Here is a 22,421-nt window from a genome sequence, read left to right as displayed (position 1 = left end):
TCATGAGTACCCAGAAAGCAGGACAAGGAGGAGGTGTGGGAAGATACAGAGGAGCCATTTAACATGGTTAGGGAAGGTGTCTTTGAGTGAAAAATAATAAAAAAATAATAATAATAATAATAACCAAAGACCTGACAAAAACAAGGCCAAGCAAACATTTGGATTAAGAGCATTCCAGATAGGGGCTACAGGAAGTACAAAGTCCTGAGGCAGGTGTGGTCTTGTCATTTTCAGTGTCAGCAAGGACGCCTGTGTGGCTGACACAGAGTGAATAACAGAAAAAGTAACAGAAATGAGGCCAAAGATAGCAGGGCCAGATCTTGCAGAATCTCATAGCCCCAATAGCAACTTTGGAGTTGACTCTGCATGAGATAGGACACTACAAGCAGCTTTGAACAGAGAAGTAACAACATGAACAGAACTGGCCTGCCTGTTATTTTAAGGAGTCCGAATAAGGTAAGGGTGAATGCAGGAAAGCCAGAAGCCCTGGAGGAGTATGGCGTGATTTCAACTGGGGCAGGAGCAGGTGTGGAGAGGCAAAGAAACCTGTGTGTGCCCATATGTCTATATTTCTTTTTTCTTTCCCTTTCTTTCTTTTTTGAGGAGGGTTTGGTGATGCTGCCCAGGCTGGCCTCAAACTCCTGGATGTAAGTGATCCTCCTGCCTCAGCCTCCTGAGTAGTGAGGAATACAGGTTTGTGCAGGGCTTGAGATCTGTGTGTATTTCAAAAGTGGAGCTCATCGCAATCAGAGAACTAGCAAAGTCCAGGACGGCCGCGAGGGATGTGGCCTGAGTTGCTGGCAGCAGGGATTTGCCTCTTGCTGAGATGCAGGAACAAGAGCCCCAGCATTGTGTCCTGAGCTCAGGCTGGCTCCCAGCTCTGTCTTCTGTGAGGAGAGCAGAGAGAAGGTCAGGGAGCATCCCCAAGAAGTCAGAGAGGGCAGGGGTGATCTGAGTTCCCTCCTGCTCCAGGTTCCAACTGTGACACCAACGGAGCCCTGTCCCCAGACAGTCACAGTCTGAGAGGACCAAACAGGGTCACTTCATCCCAAAGGCACTTGTGCCCCTGGGGTCAAAGTTCTGAGGAGATGTCCAAGGGCAGGCAGCAATCCAGGTGCCCCGAGAACTCAGGGCCTGCTCACCACCATGCAGGGTCACATGTGGAAACTTGCCCTGAAAAAACAAGTGGGAGAGTGAGGAATGTGGGCAGTCAGAGGAAGCTTCTAGAAGAAACAGAACCCAGGTCTCAAGGATGAGCCACTCTGGGGTCAGCTAGGGAGAACAGAGGGCCCTGGGCATGGGAGCAGGGAGGAGGGTTCATGGGGAGACCTTAGGTGGGCACAGGACCAGAGAGGCTGGGGTCAGATGGCAGAAGTCCTGGTGGTCGCTGGGCACAGTGGCACACACCTGTAATCTCAGTGGCTCGGGAGGCTGAGACAGGAAAATCAGGAGTTCAAAGCCAGCCTCAGCAAAAGCGAGATGCTAAGCAACTTAGTAAGACCTTGTCTCTCAAAAGGGCTGGGGATGTGGCTCAGTGGTCAAGTACCCATGAGTTCAATCCCCAGTAACCGCCCCCCCCAAAAAAAAAAAAAACAAAAAGAAAAGAAATCCTGGTGGTCATGCAAAGGGTTCAGACTCCATATTGTGGACAAGAGGAAGTCACTGGAAGTTTCTGGAAAGCATAGAAGAGCAAGTTTTCAGGTCCTTCCCTAAGCAGTCCTCTTCCATTTGTTTCCACTTGGTCCCCTCTCTTGCTAGTCTCTTCCAGCCCCGAGTCTGACCTGGGGTCTGGCAGCAGGGTTTGGGGTCTGTCCGGAAGACAGGGGCTCAGAGGGGCCAGCTAAGTACACAGTGTCCCCTGGAATTGATCAGTGCACAGCCTGGCTGCCTGGCTGAACCTCATGCCTCTCTAGGCACCAGCTCGGACCCTGCTGGAGCTTCTGCTCAACTAGCTCCTCCACATCCCCCATCCTTCCTGGCCTGATTAAGGTGAGTGTCATCCCACGGGGGACTTGATGGATGAGCTCAGTAAAGGCTGCCTGTTTCTATCTGGAGGGCGTTGGGAACCCATCCATCTTCCTTTGGCAGCACATGCCAGCCCGGGAGCTCACCTCCCCTGGGGCAACCCCAAGCCTGAACATGCCCCAGGTGGGTCCAAGCATCCAAGGGTTTCTCTTGTGTTTTGTCCTCACCAAGGACAGGAGATAGGGACAAAAAAACAAGTTTGGGGTGAGGCACCCTTTCTTGGTCACAAAATTTCAGGGATATCAAAAACTCAGTAAGCTAGGTAATAATATTTTAATGCAATATCTTTGTGTGTGGTGGGGGGCTGGGGATGGAACCCAGGGCCTCACACATGCCCTCTACCGTAGAGCTACATCCTCATGCCTTAATGCAAGTTCTTTAAAAATCAAAATGAATGCAAAAAAAAAATGATGAACAAAATATCAAACTATTAAAGAGGATCCGTAACAGCGCTGAGCCAAGCCATAAGCAAGCCCAAGGAAAGAGGGAAAATGTGTGCCCTGTATGTGTATTTTTATGTACTTTTTTAATGGTTAATTTTTTTCTAGGACATTAAAGTAGTCGGGAAAATATTGAAACATTTACAAGTAGGTATATTAAAACGCATAACATTATTTTAAGCTTAAATATTTTGTTTACAGCAAAAACTGGGTGTATTTGATTTCACTACCCTGGTTTTCATGGCAGTGAACTCGTTGCTGTCTATGATTCTCCACCTCTGTGCTTATCTCATTTCCTACTGAGAGAGTGGCTGTGCTGGAGCATTTCCCTTGACCAAGTGGCCATTTTAAATAGCATCTCACTAACTGAAGTTTCCTCCTCCTGTCTTCATTTAAATGTAGCATTTTGCATTTTCAGTCTTTTTTAAGTTTGCATTGAGATATTATTTATCTCCTTTATGGAAGTTTGGGAACATCTGTAAACATGTACCTAAGGTAACTGCCTCACTTGCCTCGCCCATTCCTGGCCCTGAGAAGGAGCAAAGGTGTGGACTCCCGCCCTCAGCCTGAATCAGGAGGGGATGCTGGGGACGAACCAGCTCTGAGTCAGTGACTGACAGGTCACCATGCATTTGTCCAGGCAGGGCCAGCTGAAGAGGGTGAGTGTAGGTGGCTATGGTGTATGGGGGCTGGAGGGGACACCACGGTGGACTACAGTTGAGGTTTCAGCTCAGATTCTTGCTGTGGGTGTTGGGCAAGTTCCTGGTTCCCATAAGTAAATAACTGAACAGAAGCCCGTCTGCAGCATGCAGTTCAAATGACCACCCCTCACTGGTTAGCCACAGCACCGAGGCTAAACTACAAGTCTGGTCACTCAGTCCAGCCTCAGGAAGTTCTGCTGTGTGTCTCATTTCAGTCTTGCACCCTCATTCTCTGATCCGCCTTTTCTGGAAGGCCAGGTCTGCTGTCTGGTTTGGAGGTTTCCGTTCAGTCCCCCCCCTGTTACTCTCTAGCAAGATTCCCAAGTGTGGGGAAGATGGGAGGACTCAGGCCAGGTAAGCAGCCAGCCTCCCTCTGTCCAGCCCACCCCAGACCCCATCGGCATCTTGATGGCTCACCATTAACAGTGACTGAGGCATAAGCGGCTGCTAAAGGCTTTTCAGAATCAATTTATCAAAGTTTGATAGGAAGCCATAAAAAAATGCCTGGTCTGCCTTCCCCCTGCGGCAGCTGAGTGGGTGAGCAGAGGCCCGCTGCCTGACAGGGGCAATTAGCAGCCATCTTCACGACCTCCTTTCTCCCCACTGCAACCCCATCCCTCCTGACCACCTCAGCCGCTACCGTCTTCTCCCTTCCTCTTCTGCAAATAGAAACAACTTTCAGAAAACTGGACAGGCAGAGGCTAATTGGGAGCAGGAAAGTAACTTCAGGAAAACTAATGAGCAAGTGGATAAGTGGACATGAGCTGAGAGGGACTCAGAGAAACCATCAAGTCCATCCCCCTGCCTCAGAGGCATGTCATCACATCACATCCAACTCATTTCTGAAAAGGAAAAAAAAAGAAGTAAAAATAGAAACAGGCTTCTTTAAAGAAGACTGGCCCTCTCCCCTCAGCTGTATCTCCAACAACAGTTCAACCTGATGTCTAACATCACTCCCTCATGCTGCATCTTGAGCCCATCCTCCCCCTTTCAGAGAAAAAGAAACTATAGATATATAGACCATCCTCTCAAAGACCACTCAATCACTGCGTGTCCATCTATAAGTTACCCTTGCACTTTATAAGCCCTGAAGAAACAAGGTAAGCAAAGATAGGGTCATTTGGAAGCCAGTAAAGAAAATAAAAGTCTGGATTCTGAAATCACCTTTTCAGTACCTCAGACCTGTGGGAACCCCAGAGAGATGACAATTTGCTGTGTGGCTTTGGACATTTCACTTAACTTCTCTGGACCAGGTGTCTTGTCCATCAAGCAGGGAAGGTATATGAGGTTGGATCAGCTGCAAGGGCTTCCCATACCAATAGCCTGGGTCTGATCCAAGCTGAAATACTTGCATCTTCTTTCTGGGACACATGTGGGCAGGTGCCCCTGATGTAGCCTCCTTACCTGCCACACACCTTGAGTAGGGGGCACAGAATACAGGAGCACAAGGAACCATGAACAGGCATTAGCCAGAGTCTGGTGGCCCTGAGTCAATTCTCAGCCAGCCAGGCGGGAAGAGAAGTGAGAAGGCACCTACTCATCCACACAGAAGCCAGACCCATGCAGAGCCTTCACCTGTCATCCTGACACCAGTGCAAAGTTCCGTGGTCATGAGCCTGGCGGTCTTCATGACCCTCTGACAGTATTTACTGTTATGCCCACTTTACAGATGCAAACGCTGAGACGCAGAGAAGGGAAACCTGCCCAAGTTCACACAGCTAGCAATTGGTGGTCCTGAGTCTCGGGTCCCATCTGTGGGATCCACATTCAGGAACATCTGAAGCCCTCCCTCTCTCGACTCAGGACCCCTGTCCACCACTACATGGACATGAAATTCAAACAGCCCAACCTCTACTCTCCAAGGGGACCCAAGGTTCTCCTCCACCTGCTAATCCTTCTCTGGGCAGGTGGCCTGTGGATTCTTCAGCATTTATCCACCCTCGTTTTCTTTAAGAAAAATTATCGCTTCTGCCCAAACTTGGGCTCCAGCAGAAAGCTGGGGTCTCTTCTTCTCTGGCCCCAAGAACTGTTGTTGCTTTGCTTGGAGCCTCAGAACACCATGTGGAGGAGATGTCAGAGGTAGAACCACACTTTGGGAGATGAGGAAGGAGGAGACAGAAGAAAGGAAATGAGGATTAGCTGAGCCCTGGACCCTGGATTTGACCTATGCCATCTCACAGAGCCATCCCACAATGCTTCCCATTTTTGTTTTTAGTTGTGGTTTGTTTTGTTTTGTTTTTTTGTACCAGGGATTGACCCCAGGGGTGCTTAACCACTGAGCCACATCCCCAGCCCTTTTTATATTTTATTTAGAGACAAGGTCTCGCTGAGTTGCTGAGGCTGCCTTTGAACTCACGATGCTCCTGCCTCAGCCTCCCCAGCCTCTGGGATTACAGTGCACCACCGTGCCTGGCACTTCCCACTAAGTTGGATTATCCTTCCTGTTTCCTGAAGACGAAGGCTTGGAGAGCTAATCAACTTATCCAGAGTCACGGAGCTGGTGACAGAGGAGGCCAGGCTTCCATCCCAGTTCTGGCAGCAAACGGAGCACTGCATCCCTGGCCCAAGGGCACGTTCACAGAGGTAGTTGCTCAGCCTGTGGGAATTCTGAGCACCCGAGGAATACAGGCCTGGAGAGTGTTTGCAATGACCCGCCTCATGGACAGCACCAGGCTGATGAATGCTTTCAACAGAGATATCCCTGGCTCACCTCTCTCCTGGCCGTCCATGTCTAGTGAATGCAAATTAACACTAATGGGAGTCTAAAATAAACACTCAGAAAGTGAAGCTGCCTTGCTTCTCCTCTTCCCAAGCACTCATGTGCATGTATGCATGCTGCATTCCAAAGTCAAATGCAAATGATATTTTCAATTATATACCAGATTTGGATTATCCATGCCTCTGGCCACAAACATTAATGCCCATCACGGGAGCTGACTGTGACGTTAAGACACATCCAATTCATTTTTCCCTGTACCAGCGCTGAATACCTCCCCCCATTCCCTCCTCAGAGCAGCCCATGTGCTGTTCCTAAGCTTCACGCTTTCATTTTGACCAATACATCCGCACATATACCCTAGAATCCAGCACAGTGACAGTGATGTAGATCTGAGTTGAAACTCCTATGTCCTAACACAGACTGATCCCAAGGCACCCACACCAACTTGGTGCCATCCTGTCTCTTTTATAGAGTGTGTCACTTCATACAGAACACTTTCCAGAGCAAGTTGGTTGCTAATCAAAGGGAAAGGGAAGCCTTAGAGGGAGACAGATGAGAGAAGGGAGGTGATAAAGGATCCAGGCATCACTGGGACTGGCCAATGGGTCCCAGAGAAAGGGGTGTTGTAGGTAGAGAGAAGAGAACACTAAGGTCTCAGAAAGCCAAGGGACACTGGCGGTCCTGATTCCACACTCACAGTGATTCAAATGCATACAGATGCAGCCATCTCGGAACCAGCAATGCCCTTATGGAGCCCAAATCCCAACATCTCCCAAAATCGACCTATGAATCCAACATGGATTGCCAGTAGGGCCAAAGGAATCTTCTGGAACATACTAGATAATCAATTCACAGGCGTGTTCTCTGGCTCTGCCCTTCTCATAGTATCCACATCTGGAAGCTCTTGTTTTTCCTGCCTAACTCCCCATTTCAGGCAGGCATCTCTCCTCACTGTCGGGTCGTATCTTCAGTGTTCATCTGTTCAGCACCTGCTCTGATCAGTCCCCAAGCTGGGTCAAGAGGTACTATGAGGAACCCAACAGGGCTGTTCCCTTGGGATGCTCACAGCTGAGCTAGGAACCTTGATCCAGCCACCGGTGACTCCCAGGCACCAGTTCTGCAGGTGAAAGGAGCTTCTATGCAGCTGGGCCATGGCTGAGGCACCATGCTGGGCACTAGAACACACATGGATGACACTGGTCCCTGCCCCACAGGTGCTTCATCTAAGTCCATTGGAAGTCAGAGGGGGAATTCGAGCAAAGCCTGAAAGTCACATAGGTGACCACAGTCAGAAGAGAGAAGGAAAGGCATTCTAGGAAGACAGAGTGGCAGTCTGGGCCCAAAGCCTGGGAGGCCATGGCTGCCAAGAGCCATATGGCCGCAGTCAAGAGCCATAAGGCCAGAGGCGGGCATGGGGTGAGGCTGCACAGGTGGGCCAAGCCCAGGTGCCACAGAGCCTTGGGCACCATAAGCGAAGGAGCAGTGTGATTGGCTTGTCATTCCCGGGGGTCACCTAGCAGCCTGTGGGAGCAGATGGGAGCCAGGAGAGGAAGAGGTCATCTTGCAGGCTCCTTCTGATCGAGTGATGGAGGAGCATGGCATCTAGTCATGGAGCATCCATCTTCTGCTCTCCATGGGCCGCAGGTCAGGAAGCAGCTCCACGCTGGCCTGCACCACCTGCCCCTCTGCTCTTGGGACCGGCTCCACTCATCTCCCATCCTGTCTGCCAGGCCACCCAGGTTCCAGGCACCTGCTCCCAAGGCCCAAGAGATGGGTGATGGAGATTGCTCACACTGCCCTCAACCCCCAGATGAGAACCAGGCTCCCCAAGACCAGTAAGAGGGTGGCCAACACCCCCGTCAGGGACTAGTCCTGAGAGCCCTTCCTGCTAATCTTCTGCTATCTTCTATCTGAGTGTCAGCTGGCAGGAGAGCAGAGAGAAAAGCACCCCCTCCCTAACCTGGAATTTTTAAAAAGAAGAAAATTTAAAAAAAGAAACTTTAGAGTTGAGATCTGGACCACACACCGGTATGAATTCACATTCTGGGGGAAGAATAGTAAGCCCAAAGATCCCATCAAGATCCCAGATGGTAGAAGGGGCCAAACTGGAGTTCCAGGGTGTCAAGAGAGCAAGAGCACATGGGATCCAGACAGGAAGGAGAGCCAGAAGAGCAGAGCTTGAGATCCCTGCTTCAGAATAAGGAAGGTGGGCATCTTGCTTGTGAAGCCATCACTGGGGCAGGGGGTTCATCCTGTAGCCCTCTCATGTGCCCAGGTTGCCCAGTCCCTGCTGGGAAGAAACAAGTGGAAAGGGCCCTAGGCTTGAAATCAAGAGGGTGAAATTAGAATCCTCATTCTTCACCTGAAAAGATCTACTCAGATCCCAGTTTCAATCCCTGGATCCCTGATCACCAAAGCAGCCCCTCCATGCCTACTCCCTGGGATGTGAGGTCACTAGACAGTGGCTGACTATGGGGTAGAATTTAGCACAGAAGTCTGTCCCAAGTCTGTCATAAAGTAGAAAGCTGGTATAAATGTTAGGAATGTCTAGAGAGCATCCTTCTCCATCTGGCCAGACCCCCACCCAGCAGCCACAAAGCTTACCTGTCCTGTATGGCACTACAGTCTGATCTGGCGAGGTCACCATGGTCATTGCCACTATGAGACATTGTGGCTATTCCCATGTGGCTTCCATTCTATTGCATATTTGCGTTTGATTTAGGGTTCCCTAACACTGTTTCCCCAGGGAAGCACTCACCTAATATGAGCCAAGGTGGCGGGGGCTCACGGCAGCCCTCATCTCAGTCAGCCCAGCTGGCTGCTTCCAGAGCACCGACCACATCCTAGAACCATGTGAGCCACATCTTAGCTCCACTTTACAGAGGAGGACGCTGAGACTCTGGAGGTGCAGAAATTGTTCAAGGTTACCCTCTGGGGCTATGCCCTTTCCTCACCTCACCTGACCTGGCTCCACAGGGGTACCCAACACATGCACACACACACCCGCCAACACCTGCAAACGCCAGTTGTAAAGATGATCAGAATCCAATGGAGAGTCCTTCCCTACTCCCAAAAACAGAGCTTACAGACACATAGAGTGGGGCCAGGATCTCCTCCTTACCTGGTAGGCGAGTGCTTCTCATATAGGGCTTATTCTGATGCACCCCACTCTCTGCCCAAGCCACAACCCCATCCCACCTCAATATGATAAGAGAAAAAGAGGAGAGGAGCCCATCGTTCCACCCTAGTGAGCAACACCTTGTAGCAGGTGTGGTGTGCCACCCAGGTTTCCAGCTTCAGGACAAAGGTCAAAAAGACATTGACCTTTGGATCCCACTGCTGGAGTGCTGGAGGCAACAGTTCTCTGCTAAGTCGGACAATGGGGACTTCCTATGGCTGAAGAGAGGAAGCCTGTTTCAAAGAATGGTCTCCCACAGGGCACAAAGGCCAGGTCCTCCTGCACCAAAAGGTGACCATTCTAAGGGCCCTTCAAGCTTCAAGCTCCCTGCAGTGTCTGCTGAGAACATTTTGCTGCCAGCATTGCCCTGGGTCCAGTTGTGGTTCCTACACCCCCATCAGGGACTGGTCCTGGGAGCCCTTCCTGCTAATCTTCTGCTATCTTCTATCTGAGTGTCAGCTGGCAGGACCCAAATATGGGACAACTCCCCGGCCGGAGCTCCTTGAATTTTTTTTCAGGGATGCCCTGGAGCCACGAAAGAGACAACAGCCTTTTATTTCTCCCATTGAAGCATCCTAAAAGACTAGAGCACAGGAATGTTTCCTATAAAATGTACCAGCTATATAAAATGAAATGCGATGCTCACCCACTTCTGTGGAGAAATGTGACTTCCCTTTGTGAAGAAAAATGAGGAAGATGGGAGGTTCCAAAAATATCTATAAGGCCAAACTCTAGATGAGAATTAAAACACCTTCCCATAATGAATTCTAAAAGCATTCGTTATCCTTTTTTAAATTTAGAGGCTTGTACTTTTGGGGGGGAAAAAAAAGGCTGGGGTCAGAAAAAAGAATTTGACTTTTTTCTATTAGGATTCTAGCACCTAGTGAAGCTGGTAAATTTGCATAAATTTGAAAGGTACATTTTAGTGGTTTTCTGGGATTCCCTGAAATGAATTTTTATAGCAAGAGGCTTGGAGAAAGTACTTATTTCCTTCCTTGGCATGCTGCCATTTGGTTGTACTGTTCCCTGCTCCAAAGAACGGTGTGTCTTCTCTCTTCACATCTGACTTCTTCCTGAGCAGGTGACTCGAACCCCACCTGGCTCTGCTTCTTCCTCTCTGCCCATCTCTACCGTTTGTGCCCTCCTCTCTCATGGTCACTTCTCCAGCTCCTTCTCCTATCTTCCCTGCTATCCTTTAACCAAGGTGTTTCTAGTTTCTCATTCCGAAAGACAGTTGTTGGCATTTCCGTGGTTTATATTTTAAACCCATTAATGAGGTGACCTTTTTCCCCATTCCCCTCCATTTTTTTAGAGACCTCTGAGGCTCCAGGCTGTCTGTTGGTAGAGAAATTTCTCATTCTGGCCTCATTTTCCTCCTCACTGAAAGCCACAAAAATCCTTGAGAAGGTGGATGTGCCTAATGGGGAGTCCAGAGCAAAACCAACCAATCAGTTCTGCTTTCTATTTATGGGATGAGTAAGGACACTCAAGAGTCCCAGCAGGCCTTTTGCTGGGTCAGCTGGACTGCCATGAAGTTGTTGAAGCAGCCAGAGTAAACAGAGGCCAGGTTCTTGTGGGTCCACCTCCTACAGCACTGCCCTTAGGAGTGGGCCAGATCCCCAGCTCCCACACATGCCAGTGTATGACTTGACCCAGGCGACTGGCCAGTCTAAGCCTCAGGTTCCCTATCTGCAAAATGGGTACTGGACCAGGAGACCCAGCAGTGTGGTGACTGTGAGGTTTAAACAAGCACGAGGCAGCCACCATGACAGGCTTCTCCTGAGATCAGGCAAGGTTGAGGGGGAGAATTCCAAAATGAGGTCAAAGTCAGAGCTAGGAGAAATTATTTGTGAGCCCTGGAAGGAAGCCCAAGGAGGCTTCTCCTGGGTCCTGTGGTCAGCACAGGAGCTGAGCTGCACAAGGAGGCCAGCCCCTTTCTCTGCGGGCCTAGGAGGGCAGCTGGTACACATCTCCTAGCTGGCCCAAGGGAGCCACCACACCTTCGGCTGCTTTTCCTACCCGTCCTGCCCGAGCCCCTCCTCTCTCCCACCCCACGCCACGCTGTCCCTTCCCTGCTGGCACCGCCCCCGGGAGACTCTGTCAAGCCCTCCCACATTTGCTGTGTACCCAGCAGCCACGCACTGCCTTCCACACGGCGGAGTTGGACACGAGTGTGGCCTCCCGCACATGCGCACACGCAGCGAGTCGGTTTGCTGCGAGAGCACTACGGTGGCACTCCGGGTCCCCTGCTCTCCTCCAGCCCTCTGCTTTACATGCATCCTATGGTTTGTTTGCCTTCTTGGTATTAATGAAACATCCGTCTCCCTACAAACAGTCCCTCCCTGATGAGACAGCTCAGATCCTCTTGCCGGGTTTCATCGGAAATGTTCCCCGGTACTAATTTAACAGGGAAAACAAGGAGCCAGCACACGGTGGCATAGGACTGTAATCCAGCGACGTGGGAGGCTGAGGCAGGAGGATCACAAGTTCAAAGCCAGTCTGGACAACTTAACAAGACCCTGTCTCTAAAAAGACCTGGGGACATAGCTCAGAGGTACAGAATTTGCCTGGATTCCATCCCCAGTACTGCAGCAATAACGACGAAAAGAGAAAACATGGGACTATTTGATTTTGTCACTGATAGTATCTGTCTCCTTTGTCCTCACCCACGCCCCTCATCTCTGCTAGGCCTTGGTGAATGACCTCCTCAGGGTCACTGTGGTGGTTTTGTAGGTGCTTAAGCCAAGGACCAACAATCCATCTAGAGAGTCTGGGGCTGCAGCACAACGCATGGTAACAGAAGAAGAGATTGGAATAGCCCATTTCACACGACCAGGGATGGAGCTACTTGTGGAATGGGCAACCATAACATGCAGAGCTAAAGTTGACTGAGTTCTTACCATGGTGCCAAACTCTGGGTTAAGGCACGTTTCTAACACTTGCATCAACTCATTTAACCAGCACAACGTCCTGTGAAATAAATCCCATAATATCTATGACATGGTCTAACACAGACAGGGAGTCCGGCCACAAGACCAGTGAGTGATAAAGCCAGGGCCGAGTTATGCATCCCGGTTTCAGAGCCTCCCTTCTTACCCACCACCATATGAGCTCCAAGGGAGAAGACCTTGGATGTCTGCTGGTCCAGGGTCCCTCCCAGGACAGGGGCAGAGCTGACAACCTCTAGCATGCCTCCCTCTGAGCCATTACCCCAAGTCTGTGCAGTGCTCCTCCTTCCTCCCTCCCTCCCCGCCTTACTTCCCAGATGATGTCTGTGCTTTGTGCCAGAGTGTGTGAGGAGCGGTGCTCCTCAGCTTTTCATCACTACAGCAAATACCTGAAATCATCACCTTATAGGAAAATGCTTATTTGGGCTCACAAATTTGGAGATTTGGGTCCATAATCTGTTGCCTTCTTCCTCTGTACCTGTGGCAGCACATTGTAGCAGGACAGTGGGACAGAGCAAAACCATTCACCTCATGCCTGAGGAGGGAAAAAGAAATGGAGGTTAGGGTCCCACAGTCCCCTCCAAGAGCATGCCACCAATGACATGAAGACCTCCCACTTGTCCCCACCTCTCAAAGGGCCTCCCAAGTGCTGCTGACCACATTTTTAACACCTGGACCTTAGGAAGAAATTCCAGACCTAGCCTACAACAGACACCACATCCTTAAAAACCCTATTTGTATCCTGTTCTAAATGGAGAGAGAAGAGAATGAAAAGACACCAAATTAATGAAATCACATATATGTAATTAACACATCTACAGGATTGCCAGATAAAATACAGGATGTCCCATTAAATGTGAATTTCGGATCAACATACTTACACTAAAAATACTTTAGTTTTCTGAGGTACATATTTAACTGGGCATCCTATATTTTTATGTGCTCAATCTGCCAACCCTACACATATCCCAATTCTACTACTTACTAGCCATGTGACATTGAGTCAATAACTTTACTTTGTGCCTCCGTTTCCTCACTTCAAAGATGCCCATAATAAATGTGTCTTCCTTTTATAGGGTTATTGTGAAGCTTAAATGACATTTGCATTGTACCCCCAAGGAGTGTTTTCCCTATAACCCCTAAATCAATGTTAGCACTTATTCATATTGTTATTTTCTTACAACTTTTCAAAGTAATGTGTTAAGTGGTGGGAGAAATGCAAAGCAGTGACAAGACAACACCCTGAAACTATAGGGAACCTAAAGCAAGTCCACAAGCAGATGGCATACAGATGAGGTGAGGGGAAGGGGAACAAGCAAGGTGCTCAGGGGGCAGGAGGGAGTTTACTTCACACTCAGTGGAATCTGGCCAGGACCCCTCAAGGAACTCACAGGCTAGTGGAGCCAGCAGATGGAGAGAGCACCAATTGGCACAGGTACCCAAGGAGGTGATGGCACCAATGCCCCACGTACTGGTGGAGGTGCCCTCATGGTGTCATGGCTGGAGAGGGGGAAAGGCAGGGGCTGGGATCAACAGGAGATTTCCTGCAAGAGGTGACAATAACTGGGTTTTAAAAAATGACCAAGAGTTAACAAGACAATAATAGCCCTTGCACTGATTGAGAAGACAATGGCACTCCGATGAAGGTTTGGAGCAAGGACACTCAGCAGAGGGGACTTCACAAGGAGGGCAAGCTCCTTGAGAAAGGTGAACTGTCCAGGTCAGCTAAACATGGAGAAAATAGCTAGAGAAGTAAGTCCTCATTGCAGGAATCTTGACCACCCTCTGACCAGGAATGAGTTTTTATGCTGAAGCAGCAGGAGCCATTGAACATTGTGATCACAGAGAGTATGCTTCCAGAACCGTGCCTGGCCATAATGGAGGTAGGCTGGTTTGGAGTGGAATGGAGAAAGAGTAGACAGTGTGGGCCCAGTTGTGAGAGTCCTACAGGAGCTCAGAGCTTTGGGCAGTCATACAGGACTGAGAGTATCAATTAGCTTTGACTAACTGAAAAAGTGCAGTATCTTTTTCTCCCCCATTGAAAGCCTCCTGGATGATACCCCTAAAACAAAAGACTGCTTTTAAAAAGAAAAGTATAACAGCTAGGGCATGATATTTGTACCCCCAATGCTTGAAGAGGGCCCAACACATAGTAAGTGCTCAGTACAAATTTTCCTAGTGATTATTCAGCCTGAATGATCCACCCTTGAAATGAGTTCCTTCTCCCTCGTGTGCTGACATCTTGCATTTCAAAACTTTGGCCATTAGGTGGCACATTTGTGTAAATGAGGAAACGGATTTTGGGATTCCTCATGACCCAGAGCCTGAGATTTGGGCAGAACCACCAAAGTGAGCAATGAGTGGATATGAACTGCTAAAATCTGCATTCATTCCTTTAGCAGACATTATGAAAGCACCAACCATGAGCGAGGATCATGCTTCCTGTAGCAACAGAAATTCAGATTGGGGAAGGGCAGGGAGGAGTGTGGGTCTGAATGCCCAGAGACATAGACTGTCCCCAGGAACTGTAGGATCAAGATGAAGGTTGCTGGAAAGGGTTGGCAGGGAAGGTTGCTGAGGTGCATGGACTGGTTTGTGAGCTTCTCTGACTCTAGCAGAATATATTATAGGGTTAAACAAACCTGAATCTAAATTCCAACTATACCACTTACAGCTATATGATGTTAGCTAAGTAATTTGCTCTGTTAAGACTCAGTTTCCTAATCCTTGAAATAGAGGGGGTTTTTTGTTTGTTTGTTTGTTTGGGTTTTGATTTGGTTTGGTTTTTGCAGTATTGGGAGATTAAACTCAGGGGCACTCTACCACTGAACTACATCCCAGTTCATTTTATTTTTTTTTTTATTTTGAGACAGGGTCTCTCTAAATTGCCCAGGCTGCCCTTGAACTTGTGATCCTCCTGCCTCAGCCTCCCAAGCCACTGGGATTACTGTGCCTGGGTAAAATGGAAATCTTTAGAAATCCTCTGTCAAGGGATATTGAAAATAGACCAAGAGGTCCTTAGCACAGTGTCTTTCACATAACTCCTAAATATTATTCTTCTTAAAAATTAAACATAGTAACCAAGATGTGTGTAGCCCTTTGCAAAGTCCTTGTCACATTCTTTATATCTTAAAGATGATTGAATCTGCTTAATAATCCTGCTGGATAAGCATTTTTTATCCCATTCTCAGATAAGAGAATTAAAGTTATGAGATTATATCACCTGTCCACAATCATTTGACTGGTAAAGTGATGGACTCCTGCCTAGTTAAGCCCAGCAAACATCATGCTGCCCCTGCATCCTGTGTGGCTGGTGCTCTACCAGGCGATGGGGATCAATGGATGAGGTCATGGCCTAAGGGAGAGATAGCACATGCAGATATTTCCATGAGACATGTTAGATATTGAGATGGGAACATGCCCGGGATGTCATGGGATAGAGTCAGAAGTCACGTGGTATCACTGGGAGATTCAGGAAATACTTCTTGGAGAGGGTGACCTCTTAGCTATGTCTTAAAGGCTGGGTAAGGGCCACCCAGGAGAAGAGGGGGGAAAGAAAGCCAGCATTTCAAGCTAAAGAAATGGCATTTGAAGAGGACCTATTCTGAAATAAGGACCTCTGACTTCAAAGCCAGTATACAAGGAGTCTGTGTCTCTTCTCCAAGTTGAAAGCCAGATAGGACCAGAGCTAGCAGGAAGCCAATGAAGGAACCAGGGCAGTCATCAGTGCTCTCCTTGTCCAGTGAGCTTCTCCTAGAGTTCATCAGTTTGAAATTCCTCCTAGAACCGCCTTAGAGCAGTGCTCCTCAAACTCGAATATGCACACAAATTTTCTGGGATCTTTTTTCAAAAACAGAATCTGACCAGGGCAGGGTGAAGCACACATGTAATCCCAGTGACTAGGGAGGCCAAGGCAGGAGGATCGCAAGTTGGAGGTCAGCTTCAGTAACTTTGCAAGACCCTCTCACAAAAATAAAATTAGGAAGGCCCAGGGGTGTAGCTCAGTGGTAGACTGCTAGTCTAGCATGTGTGAGACCCTGGTTTCAATCCCAGTACCAGGGGGGAAAAATGCAGATTCTGACTTGGGAATTCCAAGGTGGAACACAGGGAACATGCTTTCGAATGAGCTCCCAGAGGACGCCTATGCCCCACACAGGTGCATCCAGGCACCAGCTTTGAGTTATCAAGGTCTCACTATCAGCTCAGAGAGGGCAGTGCATGTGCTGTTACAATTCGTAATATGGAAGGGGCCCCTGAAAGAAAATGGAAACAGCAATTTTGAGATGAAGAGAGGCAGGGCAGAAAGGAATTCTGGTTGGGGTGGAAGCTGGGGACATTGGAACAAAGAAGATTCTCAGAGTGTGAGAATTGAGCCCAGAGGCCTTCTCCCATCTCTAGTCAACAATGGGACTCCTAATACTGGCTCAGCCACCTAACCACCCCTTTCCCAGAGCCTCTGGGGCCTGGGGCTGAACCCCAAAAGCAAAGAAATACAAACCACCAGCCATAAATCTTCTCACTCAGCCAAGTATCTGATCTGTCACCATGCTTAGCCCACTGACCTCCCTCTAGCCTGTGATCCAGGCAAATCAGACTGGGGTTCCTCTCCTTCCAAGAAGGCTGGTGCTGCTGAGAACCAACCCCAGTCCCAGCACCAAGCACTCCCCAGCCCTGGCTTCCCTCTCTCCAGAAAGGCCCTAGTGCCAAGCCAGATAGTTCCACAGAGCTGTCTCAGTCAAGCCTAGGAAGTGCCTCCTCTTTATCCACTACTTCCCCAACACTCATTCGTCCCACCCCCATGTGTCCTCTACACACACACATACACACACACATGCACACACACACAGTATAAAAAGTACTTACCTCAGAAGCTAACATCTGTGCCCCCTTCCTGCTGAGGATTTTTTATTTATTTGAAAAATAAATATATTGAAAATATTTATTGAGCCCCTACTAAGTGCCACGTACTCATCTAGGCACAGCAATGCCACAATGACCAAAACAGACAAGGTCTTTGTTCTCCTCTCTACTAAGAGGTCACAGGTAATAAATAAAGCCAGTAATGGGAGAGATGAAGTGGGGTGATGTAATGAAGAGATATCAAGGGGCTGTAGCTTAGGGTGGTCAAGGAGGTCCTCTCTGAGGAGGTGACATTGAAGATGCATCCTGATCATAGGAAGAAGCCAGCAGGACGAAGGCAGAAAAGAGCATGACAGACAGACAGAGAGCCAGGGCAACGCCCTGGGCAAAGGAGGAGATTGAGTGTTCAGCAGACAGAACAGCTGATGGGGCCAGGACCTGGGAATTGAGAAGCAGGTGGAACAAACTGATGTGCTGGGGGCGGCAAGGATCGTGGATATGGATTCTTGCAGGCAGCATCAAGAAGTTCAAGTGCAGTGGGGAGCCCTCGAAGCAGAGCAGGGTCCTACTAGATTCTGGTTTTGAATAGGCCATTCTGCACATGCTTTGTGGAGAATGCGCTGTTAGTTGTTGGAGCCCCAGCCCTGCTCTACAAAGGGCTAAGCATCATAAATTTCCCCACTGTGCTGTCTGAAGGCAGGAGGATGACCGAGCTGACCTCTTGCTCCCCTGTCAGCACCGCTGATTCAAGCCACAACTGTGCCCCAGAGGGGACTTCTGTGGGAATGCAACATCTGGGCTGTCAGAGCATCTGAGGAATTTCTGGAAACCCAGGCAGGGCCCACTTGAGTGACCAGGTGGACTCTGGGGAAACCTGTGGTGTTGTCCACAGAGAGTCTTCCCAGGCTGCTCGGCCAAGGTTGGTCAACAGGTCAACGAGCTTGACCCTTGTGTAGTCACTGGGCACAGAGGCCGTGAGTGGGCAGCAATTCCAGAATGGGGCAGAGGCCTCTGACCCCAGCCTTCTGTCTGGCCTCTGTCTTGTCCTATGGAAAGGACCCCCTCACCACATGCTGATGCCCCAGGTCTTCATGGAGCACTCCTTAGAGCTACAGGGCTGGGCGGTCGTTTCAGACAATTTTAGCAACAGAATCTTGTTCAGGTAGAAAGGAAGTGAGAACCTGAGTTCACAAAACAGATGAAAACTTGACCTCCCTACTTGGAGCCAGGATGCACCTCCCAAGACCACTTCATCCTTCTTCGACCTCACTCACCAGCAACTTTGGGACAGCCCCTTGTGCTCTCTGGCCTCAGTTTCCATCTCTGTCAGTGAAGAGCTGAGCTGTGTGGTGTCTCCTCACCCCACCCTTCCACAGGGACCCCCTCGTGCTTGGCAGCAGAGCTCATAAGAAAGCCTTCAGGAGCTCCCTGCACACACAGAGAGAGAGACAGATGGCCCACATTGCCCACCACAGCAGGTATCAGGGAGAGGAAGAGCAGGGATGGGACCCTCAGCTACTGCCCAAATCCTAGATGACAAGACAGTAAAATGCAAAGAGCCACCACCTCTATTATGGCGGAATCTTCTCTGGAATGGTTTATTCCTTTCCTAAGTAGTGCCCCAGGAACTAGGTGGGTGCTGTAGTCTCCTCATGCCAGCCCGTCTGAGGCAGGGTGTGGCCTCCCTCAGGGCCAGTGTCCAGCTCTGGCACACACTCTGCCTGAGATAAGATCAGGTCTCCCCCAGGCCTCCGTCCCCCAACAGTTAATGCAATTTTTCTTCCTGACTGACAATAGGCACAACACCAAAACAGTCAACTATTTTTATCTCCGGATTAATCACAAAAAGGCTAACGCTTCCACCTTCCTTGTGATTAAAAATTAGGAGACCAAACGCTATAGTGGTTCAGGATAATAACCAATCCTGGGAGGGGGATGTATGAATAATGCATCTCCAGGCTCGGGCTGCTCCACAACTTCCTCCCCTCCCAGCTGTCCCAGCCCTGGGCCCCAGTCTGAATGGAGAGGTAATGAGTTGCCCCCGCCCCCCATCTGAGCTACAGCTGCCAAGAGAGACTGTTGATTTCTATTCAGCCGGCTGGTCCCTAAACATCCTCCTTCCTCACCCATCCCCACCCCCACCTGCCCCAGCCCCTACCCACACCCTCCTACCCCCATCTGGTGTGCAGCGAGGCGAAGGCCAATCAATAATGCATGGCTACATGAATAACCAGCATGATAACCACTTATTTGGGAAGATGTAATCAGGACCCATTCTGAGGGTGGATGTTTGTGTGTGTGAATGTGTGTGTGTTCGCCTGAGAACTCCCACAACAGCCCCCACTCCCTTCTCCCCTCATCCGCACTCCCTCTAATCCAATATCCCTGAAAGACAACACTAGAGAAGCAAGAAGAAATGGCTGAGGCCTCACTGTTGGGTTTGGGGAGAAGACCCCTCCCCCAAGCCTTTACACCTTGATCGGAATAGTATAGTTCTATGCACCTGAGCAAAAAGCCCAGAGAAGATTGGTTCTCAAACAAGGTCACATATGGGGATCATGGGGACCCGCACCTGTAATCCCAGCAGCTTAGGAGGCTGAGTCAGGAGGATCCCGAGTTCAAAGCCAGACTCAGCAACTTAGCAAGGCACTAAGCAACTCAGTGAGACCCTTTTACTAATTAAAATATCAAAAAGGACTGGGGATGCGGCTAAGTGGCTCAATTCCCAATAACTGCCTCCCCCACCAAAAAAAAAAAAAAAGTCCTAATGCTCAGGGTCCACCTGCAGAGACTGGGATCTAGTTGATCAGAGTGCAGCCTGGCAGCAGGATTTTTGAATAGTCTAACAGGCAGCCAAGCCTTTGAACCCATCTCAGACCCAAAAGATGTCGATGCTGGAGAGAACTTCCCACGTCCTCTGTTGAACCTTCACATTTTATACTTATAGAAAACTAACACAGGGAGGAGCCAGCCTTCCTGACATCTTCCTGAAATCCATATCCCTTGGTTCATCACTGGGGAGGCTGAGGAGACGAGGCTGGGCCAGTTCATTCTGTTCCAGAAGCTCCAAGTGGCTCTTCCCTGGCACCCAGCAGCTCAGGTGTGACTCTTCCTTGAGGGTGTCCAGTGGAGGCAGGGTGCTGCCATCACAGATAGAAAGGGCAGTGGCCCTGGCCTTGTGCAGGATGAGGGCTGGATTCTTCTCCAAGTCCCAGCTCTCCCTGCTGGAAGGACCCACCCCATCACAGGCAGATGAAGTCCTTCTGCTGGGCAGCTAGTCCACAGCCATTGATGGAAAGCCCTCATTAGCCTCCTGGCTGCTCGGCGGCCACGCCCACACCAAGGAGTCCTTGGGGGCTAATGAGAGGTTTGGGGTGGGCGAACATGGGCTGTGTCCTGCCCAAACCTGCCTGCTTCCTCTGAACCTGGCAGCTCCAGGCTCCCCTGGGGAGGTCTGGCTTAGAACCCAGGCCAGGCAGCGCTGGACTAGGCTGACTTCCTTCCCAGGCCAGGATCCCTGCAGTCCTGGGCTGGCAGCCAGGGGATCAGTGGTCCCGTCTTGGGAGCCCTTGGGGGTTGATTTCCTCAAGAAGTGGCACTGCTGGGTTGTTAATGCCAGGTCAGTCCTCTTCCAAGGCCGGGCAGGGAGCGGGTGAACAACCAGCCTAAAGGTTTGATGCTTTGGATACTGATCTGGCCCCATGTGGAGCCCTCCCAGAGGTTTTAGAGAAGCCAGAGTAGACGAAAAAAAGAACCAATAGCTGGTGGCTGGCAGGGAAATGCCCCCAGAAGACATGGCAAGTGGGCAAACTCTGGGAGCCACCCTGAGGACTGATGCTGGAAAACACAGTCCCCCATGGAGAACTCCCAGACCCACAGCCACAAGCACAGACTCTCTCAGACTCCAGGTGGAAGGACGGCCTTCCTCTAACAACTGAACAGGAAGATCCTTTGTGCCAGGTCCCCAAGCCCCAGTCATCCACTTACCCCTTCATTCACTGAGCACACACACAGCTCACACCTCTATTGTGTCAGGGGAGACCCTGAGCCCCTCTTACACTCCAGAGCCAACTGACCCAGTCCTCCAAGTGGAAGGGAGACAGGTTCCTCAAGAAACAGTGGCTTTAGGTGGTCTCCAATGAGCCCCCCCTTTCTGTGTCTTGTCCAGGGAGAAACAGAGTCCTGAGACCCTCAGTGTGTCCATGAGCACAGTGAAGGAGGCTCTGTGTCTTTAGACAAGTCACTTGACTTCTCTGGGCCTCTTCTCTAAATGATAAAATGGTCCACCATCAAAACTGCTCATCCTATAGCCCATAATGATCATGAGACCAAAGGTGTGACTCACCAGAGTTAGCAAATGTCAATTGAGCACAGGGACTCTTCACAGTGGGGCACTGCAGTGCCCTTCTTCTCCTGGCATTCTGGATCCCTTGTTGGGGACCTCCAGTCTCCAATCATGCTACCAACCCAGTCACCAATCATGCTACCAACCCAGTCACCAATCATGCTACCAACCCAGTCACCAATCATGAACAGTGGAAAATTCAGGGCAGAAGAGACTCATTCTGACCCTGGGGATGCTCAGCCAATGCCAGGGTTGCATAGTGCCTTAGAGAGCTGCCCCCACCCTGAAGCATTACCTTGTCACCTGTCCCTTGCTAGGGAAGGGACCAGCCTGAACTCCAGGGGTACGGGCATAGCTTCCAGCCCTGGCTCTGCCAGGTATTGGCATTTGCTGTGTGATCTTGACCAAGTTGCTTAATCCTGCTGAGCCTTGGTTCCTGGATCTGTGTAATTGGGATAATAGTGTTTGCTTTGAAAGACTGTTGTGAAGACTAAATCAGAGACAGGTGGGATAGCACTCTGGTTTTTTTTTTAAAAAAAAAAAGTTAAAAAGAAAGAAACCATAGATATGTCTGGGCCACACCATTCTGCTTCCAAATCTAAAAGACTAAGGAGGACACCTGCCACGTCCCTTCACGTGCTCATCATGGACCAGACGATAAACTGACATGTCCTCTGCAGTTATGCATGTGTCAGGAACGACTGCTGTTGGTGCAGCTATTGTCATAATCCATGGGATTTTGTTGATGATTTGGTTAATCATTGTTTCTCATCTTCCCCACAGGACTCACCCAGCCAGCTACCCCGAGGGAAGGAGGAAGGGGCTGCCCCCAGCCTAACTTCTCTGCTCCTCTTTCCACAGTGCCACCTGATGACCCCGTGATCCTAGGGGGGCCTGTGATCAGCCTGCGGGCAGGGGACCCCCTCAACCTCACCTGCCATGCAGACAACGCCAAGCCTGCCGCCTCCATCATCTGGCTGCGAAAGGGAGAAGTCATCAACGGGGCCACCTACTCCAAGGTGAGCCAGGGCGGGGAAGGACAGGGAGGGCTCAGAGGCAGAGAGGACAGCTCTCCCTGTCTCTCTGCAGCTAGCTCGCTCTCGCTCTCGCTCTCTCTCTCTCTCTCTCTCCCTCCTTATCTCTCTCTGCATGTTTTCTGTCTTACTCTGCTTCTTTCTCTCTCTCACGCCATGTCCCCCCCACCC

General features: G+C 49.9%; 1 protein-coding gene and 1 long non-coding RNA gene across 7 annotated transcripts in view; both read left to right on the top strand.

Moving 5' to 3' along the window:
* Window positions 1-22,421, top strand: part of Kirrel3 (kirre like nephrin family adhesion molecule 3) — a 557,396-nt gene that overhangs the window by 492,483 nt on the left and 42,492 nt on the right. For all 6 annotated transcript variants that reach the window (XM_048796103.1, XM_048796102.1, XM_048796106.1 and 3 more), the window contains exon 6: window positions 22,078-22,235. In XM_048796103.1, coding sequence (XP_048652060.1) covers window positions 22,078-22,235 — 158 coding nt within the window. The remainder of the gene's footprint in view (window positions 1-22,077; window positions 22,236-22,421) is intronic.
* On the top strand, window positions 7,305-21,557 carry LOC125614026. Its single transcript, XR_007344662.1, has 3 exons — window positions 7,305-7,440; window positions 11,490-11,495; window positions 21,546-21,557. It is a non-coding gene; the product is annotated as an uncharacterized LOC125614026 (long non-coding RNA).

Source organism: Marmota marmota, unplaced genomic scaffold, assembly GCF_001458135.2.
Source record: "Marmota marmota marmota unplaced genomic scaffold, marMar, whole genome shotgun sequence".
NCBI classification, from domain to species: domain Eukaryota; kingdom Metazoa; phylum Chordata; class Mammalia; order Rodentia; family Sciuridae; genus Marmota; species Marmota marmota.
Note: the sequence above shows the minus strand (reverse complement) of the source record. Positions and strands in the feature narration are given on the sequence as shown.